Here is an 18,348-nt window from a genome sequence, read left to right as displayed (position 1 = left end):
ATAGTGGCTTGACATTTGACCGTCATAAATCTAAGCTCTGTACACTATACAAACAGAGCTGTTTATAATCATTTGCATTCGGCTTGATTTTTGGCTTAATTACTTCTGCGGATTTATCTTAATTTCATTGTTTCCGACTGCTTTTTTTTCCACTTCAACCTACTTATCTTTCTGAAGTATCCAGGGAACTGGTCTATCTACCACTTTCAGACATTTTGTGTCCAACTTCCTGATAATAACTGATTTTAAATTTGTTTATATCAATTTATCAAATTGTAGGCAAAGAAAATGATCTAAAGTGAATAAAACTGACACCCTTATTGTAAAACATTATATCCTTTCAATTGCATTATTAGGCGCAGCGACGAGAAGTTTAAAAGTTTATGGCAATCATTTTTCATCACAAAATATATTGACATTCAGCCAGACAGAAGTAACGCTACAGTGTGTGGGAGGTAGAAGTTCACAAGTCATATAAATGTGTTCCTGCAATCAGTCTGTGACTCACAAGGAAAGCTTTAAACTACAGCTGTAGGTGTATTGTAATGTACAATAAACATACCCCAACCTACAGAATTCTCAAGGTTTTAGTACCTCTGACCACGCAACTTAACCCTTTGAGTGCCAAAGTCAATTTTTGTCACCTTTGTAAAATATACCCCAGTCAAATTTTTTCAGATTTTTGCCAAAATTTTGACTTAAAACTGGAGCCAATGAAATGTGATGTTCATTTGATCCAAAATTATGGACAAATTACAGAAAAATTCATAAAAATTAGTAAAATGTTGCACTTACATTTTTGTGGGAAAAATTACAGCACTCACAGGGTTTACAAACACACAGCCCACTCATAATCCTTTAGAAGGAAATCAATACTAGGATGAACAGTTTCAGGTGACTCAAAATGTTCAGTTTTACTTGCTGTTGACACAACTTTAGGTCAGACCATTGACCAGTTACTCAGACTTCACAACATAGAAGTACCGTCAAAAATCTGAATGATATATGACATAAAGCTGGATGGTCAGATTGTAAATTACCGTGGTAACCACTTCACCTTCTGTTGCACTATTCTTGATGCGCGTCAAGTTATCAAAAGTTTTTAGAGATCTAACCCGTGCAGCTGCTTCTGCTGTAGACAAAGTTACCTCAAAATAAAGAATTTCTAATGATTTGATTGAAACAAAGTTGACACAAGCGTAGTAAGATATGTGGAGTGTACCAATAGTGGAAAGAGGATGTACATGTACTTGTATCAGGAATTGTTAATTTTCTTGTATTTTACTTCCTCTATGATGCAAGATTTTCTTGAAGTGTTCACTCTATTTATCCTTGTGTAAAAAAGGTTTCCATCTTTCCTCTTTGATTCTTTCCCCATTCTTGAAATTTTCTTGGTACCTGGAACGGAATGCTGCCATATCCTTGTACACGTGAGGATGGTATATAGATTGAGCTATTCATGGTAAAACTGTGTAGGCTGTGTGGAGACTTACTTTACTCTGTAAAGTTTGAACAAAAAGTAGAACTTTACACTTCTGGCTGTCTTCTTTTTATGCATTGTTGAATCAGATCCGTGTTTATGTCAGATTTTACCTTCTGCTGAGGCGATGACTTCATGGTGTCAGACGATTTTGTCATTTCCTTTGTTCGCAACGCTGTGAGTCAGTTTTAGGGTTTCTTGCTCTTTCATTTGTGCCAGTAGTGTTTGTATCAGCGGGATAGATAAGGTATATGGGAATGCTTTGTCCCGATAACAGCGCTTTGTTCTGCCAGCCCTTTCACATGTCTGTTTCAGATGTGTGTTTTGCAAAGACCATCCTTTGTCATCTAACTTTGTCAGTGATGTCATCCTCAAAGCATGAGTAGAAAAAGCAAGTCTGCCCAGACCTCACAAAAATGCAAAGAAAAACCGCCAAGCAGTAGCATGGACATGAATCACACCACTTTTTCTCAAACTTAGACTAACCAGCCAACTGAGTGTCTCAAACTATTCTTAGACTAATTTGTTTGTTTGGAAGAAAAGGGCTCTTACCTCATAGACCATGAGAGAGTAGACAGGGTAACGAAATCTAAATTTGGATCACTGTTATGACTCTTTTCATCTGATCCATTTCTAAAACATACAATGCTAGCACTCCTGTTTTCTAAATTGAGAATTCCCCAGACCCAGTAAGTGATAGGGGGCTTTAAAAGGCCTTTCAACTTTGCTTAAAGTTCACCACATCAGGTACATTCAAATCTACCTGTGTGGTACATGAGGTGCATTTTGTGAATATAAATAATGTTGAGTGGACCCACTCTAGACTTTAACGATATTCAGCCAGTTGTTGAAGTGTTTTGCTCTTTTAACCCATCAATCTGGAGTGCCAACAATGCATTTGTTAAGTGAGCTAGTTTGGACTGTATATATAGGGAACTCAGGTTAAATGCAATAAACCAAGTAAGTGTATGACATAAAAACATGTTTTTTGTCCATCAGACTCTCTTCTTGAGAAAGCAGTCGTTTTTGGGGGGCAGCACTTAGAGACTATTTCAGGTCTGTTTATCTGACTTGTCCCATAGCAATTGACACACTGGAGTTAGATTTCAAAGTCGAACAAAAAAAGACTTAAGAGGGTGAAAAACAGGTCATGTGTTTTATAAAATCTAATTCATACCTAGAGTTGTGGATTATTGCCTCTCACTTTTATCCTGGATGTTTGTCGGGAACTTTCTAGATTTCTCTATTTTGTAAATCCGTGTAGCTATTTACTACAAGTTTGCTCCAATATCCTCATCCAGTAGAAGTTAGATGATGTCAATGCCAGGCTTTGACTCTCTGTCTTTTCACGTGACAGTATTCCACTGTATTGCCCCTCATTGAAAGCCAATGTTTTGGAAATCAACAAAGTAGCCACCATTCTCCCGGACACTTTCCAAAGAATCGGGGCCAGTCAATGAAGATATTGTTGAATGTAAAGTGCACCTTTCATCGTGAAAACATTCCTTTTGTAAACTACTGAGACGGAAAGTTCTGAAAACAACTCGCAGTGGAAACTCAATTAGTGACTTTTGAGTCACAGTAAGATGCAATCTAGAAGTTTCTTAAAGTAAGTGTACTGTGATTGAAATAAAAAAAATATACTGGTATTGTTGAAAGACTTCATGTTGAGTGCTAGACACAGCATGTATGTATAAAGCATGTCTGCATTTTTATTCCCAGTGACATCTCAGATACATTAGCTTCACCTGGGTTGTTTTGTCCATTTATGTAAACATAATTTTCTCATTGTCCAGAAAATGTTTTTCAAAATTTGTGATCTCAAAAAAATTCCCCCAATGATATCAAATTAAACCTTTCATTCAAATTTCTTTCCTGGATATAGTAGGATCAGTTGTTGCATCTTATTAGCTATTGTATTTCTATACAGTTCTGAGTGTTATAGTTTCAAATTGAATGCAATAAGAATAGATAACTGACTTGGTCACACAAATATCTATGTGCACATCTGTTTAAGAAATTACGTTTTAGGATTTGTGCAGATTACGCTCTGTGTGTCTGCCAGTACATGCCATTGTAGGTTGCCATAACATGGAAGTGCCAAAACTTTTTCCATGTGATTGTTCAAGTTTTTTTCTCACAGATCGCATAATATACCCGGGTAGCTATTTGTAATTTGCATATTGACCCAATCCAACATGGCTGACTGACAGCCATTTTGTAATTTGCATATTGACCCAATCCAACATGGCTGACTGACAGCCATTTCGACTTCAACATTCTGTCCAGATAACAGAGAGTGTTCCTTCCAGCTGCTTATTATTTCTGTAGGTCTCACTGTAAGATACAAGGTGTTATGTATTCATGTAATATGAGTTTTTGGTATTTCAGTTGCTACATGTTAGACTCTTTTGTGTAGTCATATGCTGACTTCAATTCAAATGTGGTCAGTTTATCACATAACATGTCACCAACTTTGATCACAAAACCTAATTCATACTGTATGATGAAAAAAAGGTCAAGCATTCCTGAGTGATAATCTATTGTTACAGTAAAGATCAACAAGAGGTGTTTTAAGTTGAAGCAACGTCATCTGAGACGTTTTTGTCCTTAAATTTCTGTGTTAATACTCTAGCTTTCACAGAGTCAATGTTACTCTAATGGTTATAGAAGTCTGTGAGTAGTGTTTAGTTCAGTTGTATTATCCATGCGGTGTTTGACCATTTCACCTTTTGATAAGAAAACTTGTAAAATTTAAGACATAAATGAAACAATGTTTATTCAATCATTTAAAATTAGTTAAAATGTTGGTCTTACAAATCATAAAAAAATAATGACATTTCTGTTCATCAATGATAAAATAACTGAAAACAAATGATGGATACCGTAATTTACAATGTATTATTACTGTTTGATATCTTCCTTGTATTGTACATCTATCACGGAAACATGAGTTGTCAGACTATAATACAAGACACTCACACTAATCTGCTAAGGCCAAGAAAAGATAAGGATTTATTTCTTTGTCTTCGTGCATATTGATCTCAACTAGCAGTGTCAACCGTTTCTTGCATTCCCTTGATCAAAATATAAATATAAAAAAAAATAGTTTGCTGCACAAGATGGAAAATGTCAGTATCTGGAAATGTCAACGTCAGATAATTATTATTGTTATCTTGGCAAGATTTAGAATTACCAGTGAATTCAAACAACTCTGTTTTGTAGTGTTTATATCAGTAATAGAATCTTACAAAGAAAATGCAGCATTATCATTTTGTAAAAGCCCTAGGATGAGAAACAGACCTAATATTTTTCTGCTCAAAAGTTCTTCAACCTAGTAACCTTTTCCTATGAATATACAAAGTCCAGGTTGTGTCAAAGGTCATAGAGGATCTATGCTTAAACTATATCACTCAAACATCTGTCTTTCAAAGAGAGAAGTTTATACAATTATTTCGCACCATTGTTAGATTTGGTCATTTTTTACTGAATAATTAAAAGCATCAGTTGTCTGGATGACTTACAGCAGCCTGACATTGGGTTGTGACCACTGATACCAAGAACAGATTTGCAATGTCACAGAGTAACACAAACTGTAAACCAGTGTTAATCCCCTCATACTGGACGAAATGGAGGTATTGTAGGGATTTACACTAGATAAACCTTCAACAAATCAAGGATATAACTATTTCCATATCGTCTAGATGTGAAATTGCTACTTCCGTGGCAAGACGTGACTCAAGGATGAAATTCAAATGATAGAAGGGTTGGTATTGATCTTGAAATATACAAAGATTAACTCCAATATCCTTAGACTCACAGTTGCAAACATAGCGGAAATCCCTCTTATTGACATTGGAGTAAAGTATTTGCTGTGATCACCACATATTAGATGTCTGCCCACCTATACACATCTTATATACCCGATTTGTTAGTCTCAACTCCAAACTTTGAACTCTCCAAATGCGCGTGCCAGGCCAAGTTATACACTTGAACAGCCGCTGCTTTTTCAATTCCTATTTAAGAAACTCCTTAGTCAAGTAGTAAAGATTGTTCAACTTTGACCTTTCAATCATCTGATAAGTGTGGAGACAGTCGTACTCTAGAGGTTCAGCCCACTCTGCCTAATCTCAGCCAGGCATTTGTTGCGCATGAATTTAATTCCATTGCTGTCATTTGTTGCATCGTAGCAGTCGTCTGCAGCCAGGCAAATCACCCTGTGATGGAATCAGACACATTAGAGCAAATAAAATGTCAAGTGAGATGAAGTACATTGAGCGTTGAATTGACAGATATTGAGTGGGAAGATTGACTCCATGAGAGTGCTAAAAATATGATCTTTTAGCATCTTACAATCTGACCAACAAATGAGATATTTCCTGCCGATCCCACTGTTCATAAAAGATGTGTGATTGTTCAGGGTGTGTAAGATAACAGAGACACTCTTTTGGACATGTGTTTCATTGTACTTTTGTTAGTTGTCTTCCTTTTTTCTTGTAGCTAAGTTACTATTGATGTTTTCCCTGTTCCTTAAAAAACAGAATAAGCCAAGATAGACACATCTTTTCACCATCTGTAGACTGGAATATTTCTGTCAGCTTTGAACCCACAACTAATTCTACCATCTCACTTAGTAGAAAAGTTGCACCCTAAACTGCCTCACCACATTTCACCTGAAAGACGATTTTTGAGAATGACTGTTTCAAACATTTACTGAGAGATGTCATATTTAAAATTACCAATCCCGCCACCGAATTAATAATAAACCAAATCACTCTTTGAAATTTGGTATTTTAACTGACAAACAATTTCAGAAAGATGTGGACTTTGCGTGTTTCAGCTCACAGAATTGGACGAAAAAACCCTAAAAAAACTCTGAAAGCTTGCTATTTGCTGCACCTAAAACCTGCTGGTCAGTGTCGTAAAATGAGTCGATATCAACCGTATGTGAAGACTGTTTTGTTGGGAGGTTGATAGTAATGGCACCTGAACCCTTTAGTCTTTATGTCTACCATTGTCCCCTCCTCACACGCTATACACCTGGTCTATAAAGTTATCACCGTTAATCCCCAAGGGTAAAGGTCCCAGGCTTTATATGATCCAGTAACTGTACAGATGAAGTAGCGGCCAGTTTGCACAATTAATCCAGCTTCCTGTTTGTTTCTGATATCATTGGATACGCAGCAAACACTGCGGTCAATTTTTATAACAACACTGATGTGAAATTAATCATGTCTCTGATTAAGCTGTCATCATAATTCTTCAATGTTTGCACCGTTTTTTTCAAATAAACTTATCGCTTATCAGATGACTATATCTGCAATTTTATGATGAGTCAACTTCTGTTTTAAACTGTGATCATGTGTGCCTCACATCTTTTCCCCAGAAAACTGAACACTGTATTTAAAGAGAGAACTTTTACGAGTCCTTTCTGTCATTCATCACTTATGATTTAGGAACAAACTTATCATTTTCAGATTGACAAGTAGCCAAATAACATCAGTAGCCCAGCCTCAGACTCCATGCACCCGATAGTCAACAGTTTAGTTACCAGCTCAACAAATGACTCGTCCATTGGGCTAGTAGTAGAAGTAAAAAAGTGAAAGTGCAGCCATGAAAATTTCTATCCCATGAGACTGTGCTAGGTTTGCTCAGCCTAAACAAAATGTTTATGACTGGATCCATATAAAATCGAAGTCTCGTGACAAGGTACTTGTGATAAACTATCAAATGCCATCAACACTTGTTGGTTTCATGCCACAGTGTAAGCCAATGGAGAATAAACACATTATAAATGTCACTACGATAATTTCCATTGTAGGAAGATGAATTCCTAAGACCTTGATAAAGCATTACAGTTAAACATTGAAATTCAGTCTATGGTTTTAGCCAGTATTATTGAGCTTAAACTTGAGTCCAGTGAAATATTGTCCATGAAGATTGACACCTAGATTTTATGTCTAATCCCAAGACATTTTTACTTTTACAAGGAGAATAACTTTATTGATGGAAATGGGATGAACACAAGAAAGACAAAGTAATGACTAAAATTTTGATAATAAGTAACCATGATTATGATGATTTTGAATCACAAATTTTGATGTCTGTGTGACATGTTTTGACACCAACCATGCACTAGAGACTGTAGTCTTTGCTAGCATTTCCAAATCAGTCATACAAATGGTTTACCCACGTCTTCATCAATATCCAATATTATATCATACCAGCATATTGATGGCGCAAATACAGTGATCTGATTGGTCTAGACACAGAAAGAACAATGGTATATTGGCGATATACCACAGCTGGCATACGCGCGAGCTCTCAGCTTGAGCAAAAGTCCGTTTATGATGTTCCACGCAAGAATTTCAATATACTGTATGATATAATAGCAATGAATCACACCCAGCGATGGTATACCACGAGATTTTGACCAGTTCACTTCATATATGCACTCACTATCACTCGTGCATATATGTCGTGAACTGGTCAAAATCTCGTGGTATACCATCGCTGGGTGTGTTTTATTGCTTAAATATACCATGGTGTTTGTTTTAAATTCTGAAAATAGTCCTATCAAATAACTGGTCAGCTGTCTTGCCAGTGGGCTTACAGTTGACAACTGGTTGGTGGAATTTAGTTGAGAGTGATACCAGTAGTCAGCATATTGTTGTCTATTTTGGAAATATCAAAATTTACATGTGTTTGAATTTGTTTTTTCACGTTAATGTGTAATTATTTTATTTATCCTTGTGGAAAACATGTATGCCGAGATTCATCTTTGTCAAAAGATGATTTTAGTATCACTCAGAACACAGAAATCATTTGCAAAATTTTCAAAAGTAAATTCCATTCAATTTGTTTTAGCTGGATAAACCTTATCTTGGTCATAGCTATCACTCTGACATTATAAAGTCATATCACTCATCATAATTGAATTTCATTGAATTACTCTATTCAAAATGCAAATATTTTTATCTTTACCAGCTTTTCTTTGAACACTTTGTAGTACCGCTGATATCAAAATTGACCCATTTACAATAAATATTGATCATTTTTTTATTTTTATCACAGGATCTGTAAATAAAATTTGCGGTGGCTATGTGTGTACAGAGTTCATGGTGCTCTACATCAGGTGATGAAAATAGTACCGTCAACAATGGTGCAAAGATGGCCTAACCAGTGAAAGGCAGCCGCTGTATGCAAAATTATTCTGCTGTGAGAAGTCAAGCTGATGAAACTTGCTACTCAAGTTTTGTCAAAAGAACAACAATGCCATGAAAGCTAAGGTCACTGTCAGCTTGCCAGATTTTACCCTTGACATTGACATGATGATGCAATACTGTCAAGAGCATCTCTTAAAAGACTTTATAGTGCGATCTGTGTGACATTGAGAAATTTTGAGCAAATGAGGACAAAATTTGGGTCAGAGACCTTTCCAACATTTCCAATTCTAAATAGATAGAGACTATCATATGCATACCCGCCCTCAGAAAATTTTTTGTTGATGACCCTCGTGAAAATAAATGTCAAACTCTTGTCAGTACGTAGAAGCAGTAGTTCGGCAAATTGTAGGACAATTTGGAATACTGATATCTGTGAATCTTGTCCTTATCAAGTGATAGAAAAATGCCATGAACTAGTGTAAAATAAATCTGACGGAGATATCTAGTTTTAGAAATGTCATATTACCAGAGATTTCACATTTGTTCTAAATGTTGACAAAAACAAACAAATTTTGTGTAGATTCTGATAAAATTCTGAAGTCAAAATATGAGAATTGAATGTACTGGTGCTAAGTATTGTATCAAGTAAATAAACTAACAAGCATCATAGTATACAGTCACTTTAAGTTATTAGTGGGCTTGACCGATCTCATTTGACACCTTGGGTCACAGCAGTCAAGCAAACTGAATTAGCCAATCAGGGTTAATCTGACAGTCAGAGAATTACATCATTCATAGATATAATTTACATCACGTGAATACCATAATTTGTCATGTCAGGGTTTTTTATTGCAAGATTTATTGTTCATTCACTTTCTATCATTTCATTGATTTGTACACGTACTTTGTGGTCCATTCACTACTAACACCACTAAAAAAAGAAACACTGTATTTTAACAATTTATTATATTTTCCAAAGAGTGCACCAACTGGGTCTGTTTTTTCCTAACATGTTGAAAGTAGAACAAGGACAATGTGAGTAATATATATTCTGACTCTAAAATCTGCCGGCAGTCAACAAAATCCACTTGAATGTTTGTTTGTTAAGCAGTTACAAGAGAGAGCCAGTGAGTTGGACACTTGAAAAGATGAAACATCGTTTACATTGCAGTTTACCAGTGTTGGTTGATCTGACATTAAACTCAAATTACCTGCCGTTAAATGTCTTGTTTGAGCGTTTAAACATCAAGAGGAAAGCTCTCTGCATGTCTTTTGTTCTGTTAACTCTAAGCTCAATCCACAGCAAACAGCCAAGGCCCCCACTTGACCACATCAAACAAAACACCAATGTCTGAACCAACCTTGAATTAAGTCAAGGGTTTTGCTCTCTAAGCTTTGAAACCAGGTTATGGCCAGTGTATGTTATATTTGTAATCTTTGAAGCTCATGGTCAGGATGTTTGACAGTGACACAATATTTTAGTCGACAATACAACTTTCCAATAGTGTTCTAAGGTGTGACTTTACTCTGAGAAATGTGAGAAGTAAACATCTTGACAGTGAGAGTATCTGAGTGTTTCTAGTGAATATATTTTACTTCACAAGAACCAACAGATAGTGGTGGAGGAAAACATATCCCAGAACATCAAAAGTTTTGCTGTCATTTCAAAACTAATAGTGAAGGTGTCTGATAGCCCCCGCAAAATACTAGTGCCCAACCCAGGCCTCTTCCCTTGTACAGCAATATATCATGGCAAAGAGATGAACAGTGGTTGTAATGTAATGTAGAATCGATGACTGAACTTAAAGATGAGATGTCAGATTTTTAACTCTCTATTATAGCAAAAAGTACTGTCTCCATTTAAAAGACTTGTAAAGCATGTAGCAGGTAGTACCAGGGAAAGTTGTGCTTTCTGTCTGTTTGCATAGTTTCATTCTTTTATGTTTTATTCATCAATTTTTGTCACTTTCTAAATGGGAAGTCACATTTCACCTTCTAAATTGTAAATTTTCAAATTAAATTTGTTTGCAAAAAACAGTATCGGCCTCAAAATTGTTCAAGGACAAAATTACTTTTATTGACATCATGAATAATTTACATTTTGGGCAGTAATGAAATTCCAATTTGAAACATTTCTTTTCTATTTTAGCCATCTGTGGAGTCCTATAGACAATGCATCAATTTTGTTCCCAATCTTAACGTCATGTAGGATTTTTTTTATGGATGTCATTCATTCTTGTATGGCCAGAAATTCAGTGTTTGCATTATTGCATAATTGATACCTTTAAATACTGTCTTAAAGTGTGTTTCTGGTAAATACATTTTACCTCCAACACAAGCCAACAAGTAGCTACAGACGAAAACATATCGCAGAACATCAAAAGTTTTGCTGTCATTTCAAAACCATATGGTCCTATGAATTAACCATTGCAAAAACTCTTGCTCTGTTTCTAGAAAGTTGCAGGAGTAAAGACATCAAAATTTATGTAGTTGAAAATCTAGTACAGCCACATTTTGCTTTCGTTCCATCCCATCGATCTCATTCTCCAGCATAGAGCTTCATCTCTGTGTACAAACGTGAAGAACTTACTTTCCAGAAAGCTGTCAGTGTGAAGACATACCAGCATTTCTTGTCCTTGACAATATGTTTTCAGTTTGCCTTACGACCCGTGGACACCTTTTACCTCAAAATTGGTCCAAGATTGCCACAGGACATAACAGGGATGTTCCAAATGTCAGTGATAAAAAGGGGTGACTTCAATCATGTCAGTAGCTTGCAGTGTTATTAAAATTCACTACAACTACTGTTTTGACCGTATTGTATCTACATCCTAAAGTACATCTGAATGTAACTGTGGGTGTGAATCAAGTATTGAAAGAACTACCACTGTAGCGCTGGAAATTTCAAGCTCCAGACATGCTGTAACTTAATTGTTCCCAAATTTCCGAGAGTTGGTCTCAGAAATAATCAGAATTGACTGAAGACAGGACACAGCTTAACATGAATTAGTTCACACATTTGGGGTGAATGGCAGCTACATTAATTCTATCAACCTTGACAGACTTTCTGTTGAATAATTTACGCCAAGGGTTGGACTATTATTAGCCAGGTACAAGGCAAACCGTTGTATCACCATTAGCATTATAATCACATAATGTGTTCAGTTTATTCAAGGTCAAAGTGTTGATTGAAGGTTAGTCCAGATCAGTTACCATACTATTTGACATTGAACTCGATCAGGAATGAGTCAAGTATAGATTATTGCACTGGGACCAGAAATGAGTCAAGTATAGATTATTGCACTGGGACCAGAAATGAGTCAAGTATAGATTATTGCACTGGGACCAGAAATGTAGATAATATCCAGGGTATAGGTAGGAGACAGTGTACACATTGTTTATTAAAAATACAGTCTAAAATTATTAAAAAAGCTAAAAAACATTTAAGTTGGATTGCCAACACTGTTGATTTCATCAATTGAACTTGTCATCATATTTTCTCTTACCTCCAGAGTTTCCCTTCCCTGTGGTATTTTAGTTCCAATTTTCATATTTCACTTATCTAGACAGAGTGTAATTTGGGAAGAAAACCAGAAATGATACCAGTATTAGCATATTTTTTGAGTTTATTGTGGTGTAATTCTTTTCCACTGTAAACATTTTGATTCTTTGTCAGAACCAATTGAAACATACATTACGGATGGTCCACCACTCCAAGTGAAGGTTGTGTTTATGCAAAACTTGAGACATATGGATTTATTGTTCTGAAACCATGGTAACACTTATTCATTTTCTAATGTGATTAAATTCAGGATTCCAAGATGGTAGAGAAACCATGGTAACATTTACTGACATACTGGCCTTAACAAAAACTTATAAATGCATATAGGTAGTCACCTATGCCAGCCAGGAATACAGTAAATATGAAAGATCATGGAAAAAATATGTAATCACAGGGTTTTTTTGAATGAAAAGGGAAAATAGCTCATAAAAAGGTGTCTGCTTCTCTGTAGTTCATGCCAAATTTCCACTTTACTGGAAACCTTGACTGTGTGTTAGCTATGTGCTGAAAAAAAATACACTTTAATGGTACAGTCTGGCTGCAGATCAAAATAGGGAATTTTCCAATCACACTGAGTCCAATGTAATCTCTGTCCATGTGTGCCAGACTTTAAAGAGGTAATGTTAAGTCTCTCTTTTGGACTTTGTTGATGTGAATTTTGTCACAGTGCTTTGGATGTCAATGGTTCATATTCTAAAACAGATCAAAACAGCAGCTAAAAAAAGAGACCTTTAACCCCTCTCATTAAAAAACAGATTAAGAAATGACGCAATTTTTCATCTCGTCCAGAAATGTATGTAATATGTTAACAAGCTATGACCTTTAACATCAGGGCACCAAACTTAGTGTAAGAGTTCAGTGAAGTAAAATTTGAAACATCATATCATACACAGACATTCAAATTATTGGCCTGTTTTGAAAACAGTATTTCATTTTTCCTGATGTAAAAAAAACAATGACAGCAACATGTTGTATCTTTAAATTGTAAAGTTTCTCTGATAGACAAGCCATGAAAGATTACAGGCCAATCAATCCGCCATCCTAAAACTTCATTGCCAATCTCAGAAGGAACAAGATCAACTTGAATATTGGTCAAAATAATCACTGGAAGATTTTTAGGCTCGTATAGGGCACTATTCTTCTGTTTAAAGTAAATGCTAACAAAAACAGGATTATTTTTGAAGCCTTGAACTGTTCGTAAACAATGGATTAGTGTCAAGGAGTATTGGTTCACACCTCCATAACTGTTATCTGAGAAAACAACAATGCAATATCTGAAAAAAAAAACCAACACCATAATCTCGAGGATGATAAAACCAGGCACAAAGTGCGACTGTTCTTTTCGAGTGATGTGACCCTGGTGAACTCAATTAACCGTATAGCTTTCAACCTGCTTCAGGTCAGCAAAAGTTCATCAACCTCCATTTAGATTAAAGCGAGTGTAACTTTCAGTCTACAGGGACTGTAATTTATTGTCCCTCAGAAGAGGACAATTTCACACCAGGATGTGTTTTGCGGGAATTCTTATTTTTGAACCAACAAGCAGCAAATTCTATTTCCTGAGAATGTGACTTGGACACATGCCAGCAGTTTTAGCTAATCTGTTGCCATTTTGCTTGGTCATGAAAATAAGCCAACACTGATCAGCCAATCATGTAGCAGAATTGATACCATGTGATCATACATTGTCACTGATATCTGGCGTGCAGACAGAATTCTCATTAGTCGTTCACGTCACCACAAAGAAGACAGGAATCATACCAGTATTTTAAAATGAAGTTATACATTTTCAAATTAGCCCAAGTGTCATGCATTAGCAGTGAAGGAAAATACCAGTCAACTCTACAAAAAAATGCTGAAAGCCAAAAATACTGTACATGCACTCATAGCAACAATGATGAATACAACACTGTCAGTTCTTTTTCTGCTGATTTACAAGATTGTAAGAGTTTCTAACAGTACAACTCTGGTGCTTGGATGTTGCTTTGCTTTTTCAGAATCTCTTCCAAATGTCTTGCAGATCAGTTTGACATTCTGCAACATGAACAGAGCCTTTTTGATTTGAGAAATGTCACAAGATGCACTTTAAATTGCCCTGGTAAGAAACATAGTAGATTGTCCTTTTTTTCTGATTGTCAACAACTCTACTATTGACTTCAATGTGCACTGGTTTGAACTTTGCAGAAACGTCATGTTGAATTGTAAATATGAAGTGAAGCCCAAATAGTTCTAGTCAGGAGATGCGTATTATCAGAGTTTCAAGGATATATGTCGAAGAAAAAGCAAAATATTTACCTTCCATGAGGACATGAAGTAATTTGTCTTTTAAGTCATGAGGATACTTTGGAAGATTAAGAGAAAGGAAATAACAAGAATCATATCAGTGTGCTATGGTAATAGCCATGGGGGTTTCCTTTAAAATCAGCCATGTTTGTTTCCCCAGACAGATGGCCATGGGGGTTTCCTTTTACCTGAAAGGAAACAACAGGTAGTTTTGGTCGCAGTAAAAATCACAAAAGAAAAACACTGTGAGAAAAAAGTGCAATAACTCCTTACAAGCCACAGACCAGCTGATCGTAGTGACTCACAGTCAATAAAATTTATGACCCAGAATTTGGAATCCTGGATGTCTGCGTTTGGAAGCTCAGACATAAAACCACTCACTGTGTCTACACCACAGGTGTAAGATTGACTCTGATCCAAATTTAGTAAATAATTGTCTTTTCACACAGTTCATTCATTTTCAGCCCTGCTCACAAACTTTAGATCTCACAGCATATTATCAATGTTTTTCCCACACACCTTAAATCTTGAAAAACATCATCAGATTTCATTTGCATCACACACTTTTAACTTCTTGAAAACATTATTTTGTATTGTATGTTTTATAACCTTTTGTTATTAATTTCTCTACTTCATTTGCATTTCATAATTCATTTGTATTTTGTTTTTTGTAATTCCATCATGTAACCATGGTAACTGACATGTCTGTGATTATATGGAACTTGCATAATGAACAAAGCTGTGTAATTTCAACTGTAATGTACAAAGTTACAGCATGTGATTTTTTGACTGAGTACACTACTGTTTGGATGAGGTCATTGACCCCCTGAATTACCTTAGGGTACAAAGAATGGCTCTGCAACTTTCCTATAAAGAGATTGAAACAAAGCATTTATAGGTAGCTATATGTCCAATAGTATAAGCCCTTTTTTCCTTCGAACAGGGTCACAGGAAACTATTTTTAATGTCACCGTAAAATCAGGGGAAATGAGTTTGAACAGGCAGACTATCAATGAATAGCTTTTTCCCTGATTTTTTTCACCTTTTGTCAGTACTCTTTCATTTACATGAGAAAAGTTCTTTTTCAGACAATGTCAAATCAGTGTTTTTGTGTTTTCATGAGAAATGCGGATGTAAGAGAAAGAACTTGTAAAATTTTGATTTGTGAGTCGTGACACTTTCATGAATCTTACATGTCATTTACTTTTGAATTTTTTAAACATTGGAGAAAAGTTCTTACCATTTGATTTGTAGATGTTAGCGGTTCAAATATCAACGCTTTGAAATTTTAATATCAATGGATTTCATTAAAAACTCCCAGATACATTGTATGACATTCATTCTGCTGGTATCTGTATAATAGCTTTTTGTTCATTCAGACAGGATATACAGGTAGCTGTGATATCATTGCCTTATCGACCCATGACAGGAAATGAATTGTCCTACATCATGTCACCAATGCGGACAGGGAGCTCCGGTTGAAACAATATATATTTTGTTTCAGACGGAACTGCTCCACTATGTTCAAAATTCCTGCCGATAATATAATATTACTGTCTTTTTATGCTGCCAAACCTATTTTCTGTCTCATTTATTTTCTGGAGCACTTTAATCAATTTTGATGTTTGCAACTCAAATAATTACTATTAAGGATTTTGTTCAGAGTTGCAGGAATATTTCACAAAGAGAGTTTTATTAAGTGAATCTTCCTGTATATCTACTGTGGCAGGTTTTCTTTTCATGTGGTTGCAAATGGCATCGGCAGTTTTCCTGCGTTTTTCTCTTCAGAAATGAATACAGTGTCCTCAACTCCATACAGAACCAACACGTGTTATGAACCTTGACCTCAATTGTGAACTTTGACCTATGTGCAAAATAGCTGCATGATATGTGAAGTGTTGATATCAATACCAGTTCATTTGCTTACTATGAATTCTTATTCATGCCAGTGATGTTATTTATGGTTGAATGAAGAAATGACTAGCATTGTACCGCAAATTTAATGAATTAACAGGTGTGATTGTATTCTAGTGCAATGAGAAAGAAATCCATGAATGAATTTAAATATGAAATGAATAATTAAGATATAACTCGTGTTATTTTCTGAAAATATTTGCTGCAATATGATGAACTAAGCAAGCTGTAATAGTTATGATGAATTCTTTTGAGCATGAACTTATTTGTAACATTTACAGTGATGTAATTTCTGGTGAGAATAAAGTATGAAAGATATAATAATTGTTTTCATCTCGTGTACTTTCTTATGAAAACCCATGAGGACCATTTTGGAACAGAAGATTTAAAATAACCTTTATAACAATAAAAGTCTTATTATTATACACTAACCTGTTTTTATCGCGATATGATCTAAAAATTGTTATTTTTTCTGGAAGAAAGCTGCCGTCTTGGATATCATAAAAAGAAGGGAAAGTGGCTACAGAGGAAGCACTGGCTGTATAGCATGTATAATCGCACCTAACATGAGATAACGCTCAATCTAGAGAACTTCCAGCCACACCTCTTACAGTCTGTAACCATGTTTCTCACTGTATCCACCAAACACACCATTGCAAGTAAGGGTGTTTCTAGCCTGATGTTTACTTGCCGTCCAATAGAAAAGATTTTATGAGCCTTCTTCATAAGCTATTGTCACTTAGCACGTGAACCTTCCTCGTGTCAATTTTATGAGACTTACGGCCATGTGGAATAGGAGGGTATCTGTAACATGCTGTATTTAACTGGTGTAGGATGGTTTTATTGCGAGAGCCGTGAGTGAAAAAAGGTTACAAAGAACTCAGAAATTGAAGTCTTATGAACAGTAAAACAACTGTGGTAGCAGGACTTGGTTAGAATATCTGAGAATAGAATATAAAATAAAACTTTTTCGAAGAAAAAAAATATTGAACATACTCGGGTAATCAATATAATGTGAACACAACGTTTGCCTTTGTTTTGTTTTTGTTTTTTGTTGTTGTTTGGTTGTTTACAAGCAGTTGATTAAAGATATTATATTAGTACAAGTAGCAGGTTACGTTTCTGTGATGTCCACAATTTCAATGCACCTAGGTGTACGTCCCACAACTGAGTTAAATTAAATACGTAATTGCCTTGTAATTTCTTTGTAAACTTTGTCGACTATCAAAATCCATGGATAATTTTTGCGTATCAGTCTATGTGTATCCGCCCCTGACTGCCAGCAAAACCAAAGAAATGTTTACTAAATCTTCAAATCCGTAGCTCCGTCAGTGGCATCGTATCGAGCACACATTCTTCACTGAAAAAAATGATGGATGGAAAGCGAAAATATTGTGATTTTACGAATTCTGTATCTAATTTTACAAATATTTCAAAACTTTACAGAACAAGTCATTGACAATGACATAGTCCCCACTTGTAATAGGAGTATTAGTCTTGAGGGGGCAGGGAAATGAGGTCATTAAGAAGTATCACTAAAGTGTATATGTTCAGATCTATGGACACATAGGTCTATGTCATTGTTCCCAATTTGAAACAAGAGGCATGTCTAAGTTATGGTTCTAAATCGGGAAAAAAGATCAAACCTCTAGCTGTATTGGCCAGCCAAGAAATATATATGTGCATAATAAATGAGGTACAAGATGTGACATCTTAAGGTCTATTATCCTATCAAAATTGAAGCGTAAAGAACTTGTGATTACTGATTATGCATATATATGCATATTCAAGGTCAAAGGTCATCAAGGTCACGTGACATTTTGAAAAAAAACATTGTATTGCTAATTAATCCATATATGCCAAAATTCAGACCTCTAGCTCTATTGGCTTGCCCACAATTATATATGGGCATAATTAACGAGCCAAGGTCACGTGACATTTTG

General features: G+C 35.6%; 1 protein-coding gene and 1 long non-coding RNA gene across 2 annotated transcripts in view; one reads left to right on the top strand and one right to left on the bottom strand.

Annotated features, from left to right (window-relative positions):
• The window catches only part of LOC139116760 (serine-rich adhesin for platelets-like), a 64,840-nt gene extending 48,111 nt beyond the window's left edge, over positions 1-16,729 (top strand). The window contains exon 21 of the mRNA XM_070679405.1: positions 8,555-16,729. Coding sequence (XP_070535506.1) covers positions 8,555-8,563 — 9 coding nt within the window. The 3' untranslated portion in view covers positions 8,564-16,729. The remainder of the gene's footprint in view (positions 1-8,554) is intronic.
• On the bottom strand, positions 4,234-12,289 carry LOC139116761 (uncharacterized). The gene is made up of 2 exons (XR_011548366.1): positions 12,153-12,289; positions 4,234-5,697 (listed from the first exon to the last, which is right to left on the bottom strand). It is a non-coding gene; the product is annotated as an uncharacterized lncRNA (long non-coding RNA).
• Positions 16,730-18,348: the final 1,619 nt, after the last annotated feature.

The sequence above is a fragment of the Ptychodera flava genome, chromosome 18 (assembly GCF_041260155.1).
Source record: "Ptychodera flava strain L36383 chromosome 18, AS_Pfla_20210202, whole genome shotgun sequence".
NCBI classification, from domain to species: Eukaryota; Metazoa; Hemichordata; class Enteropneusta; family Ptychoderidae; genus Ptychodera; species Ptychodera flava.
The sequence above is the reverse complement of the archived record's forward strand: the minus strand, read 5'-3'. Positions and strand labels throughout refer to the sequence as shown.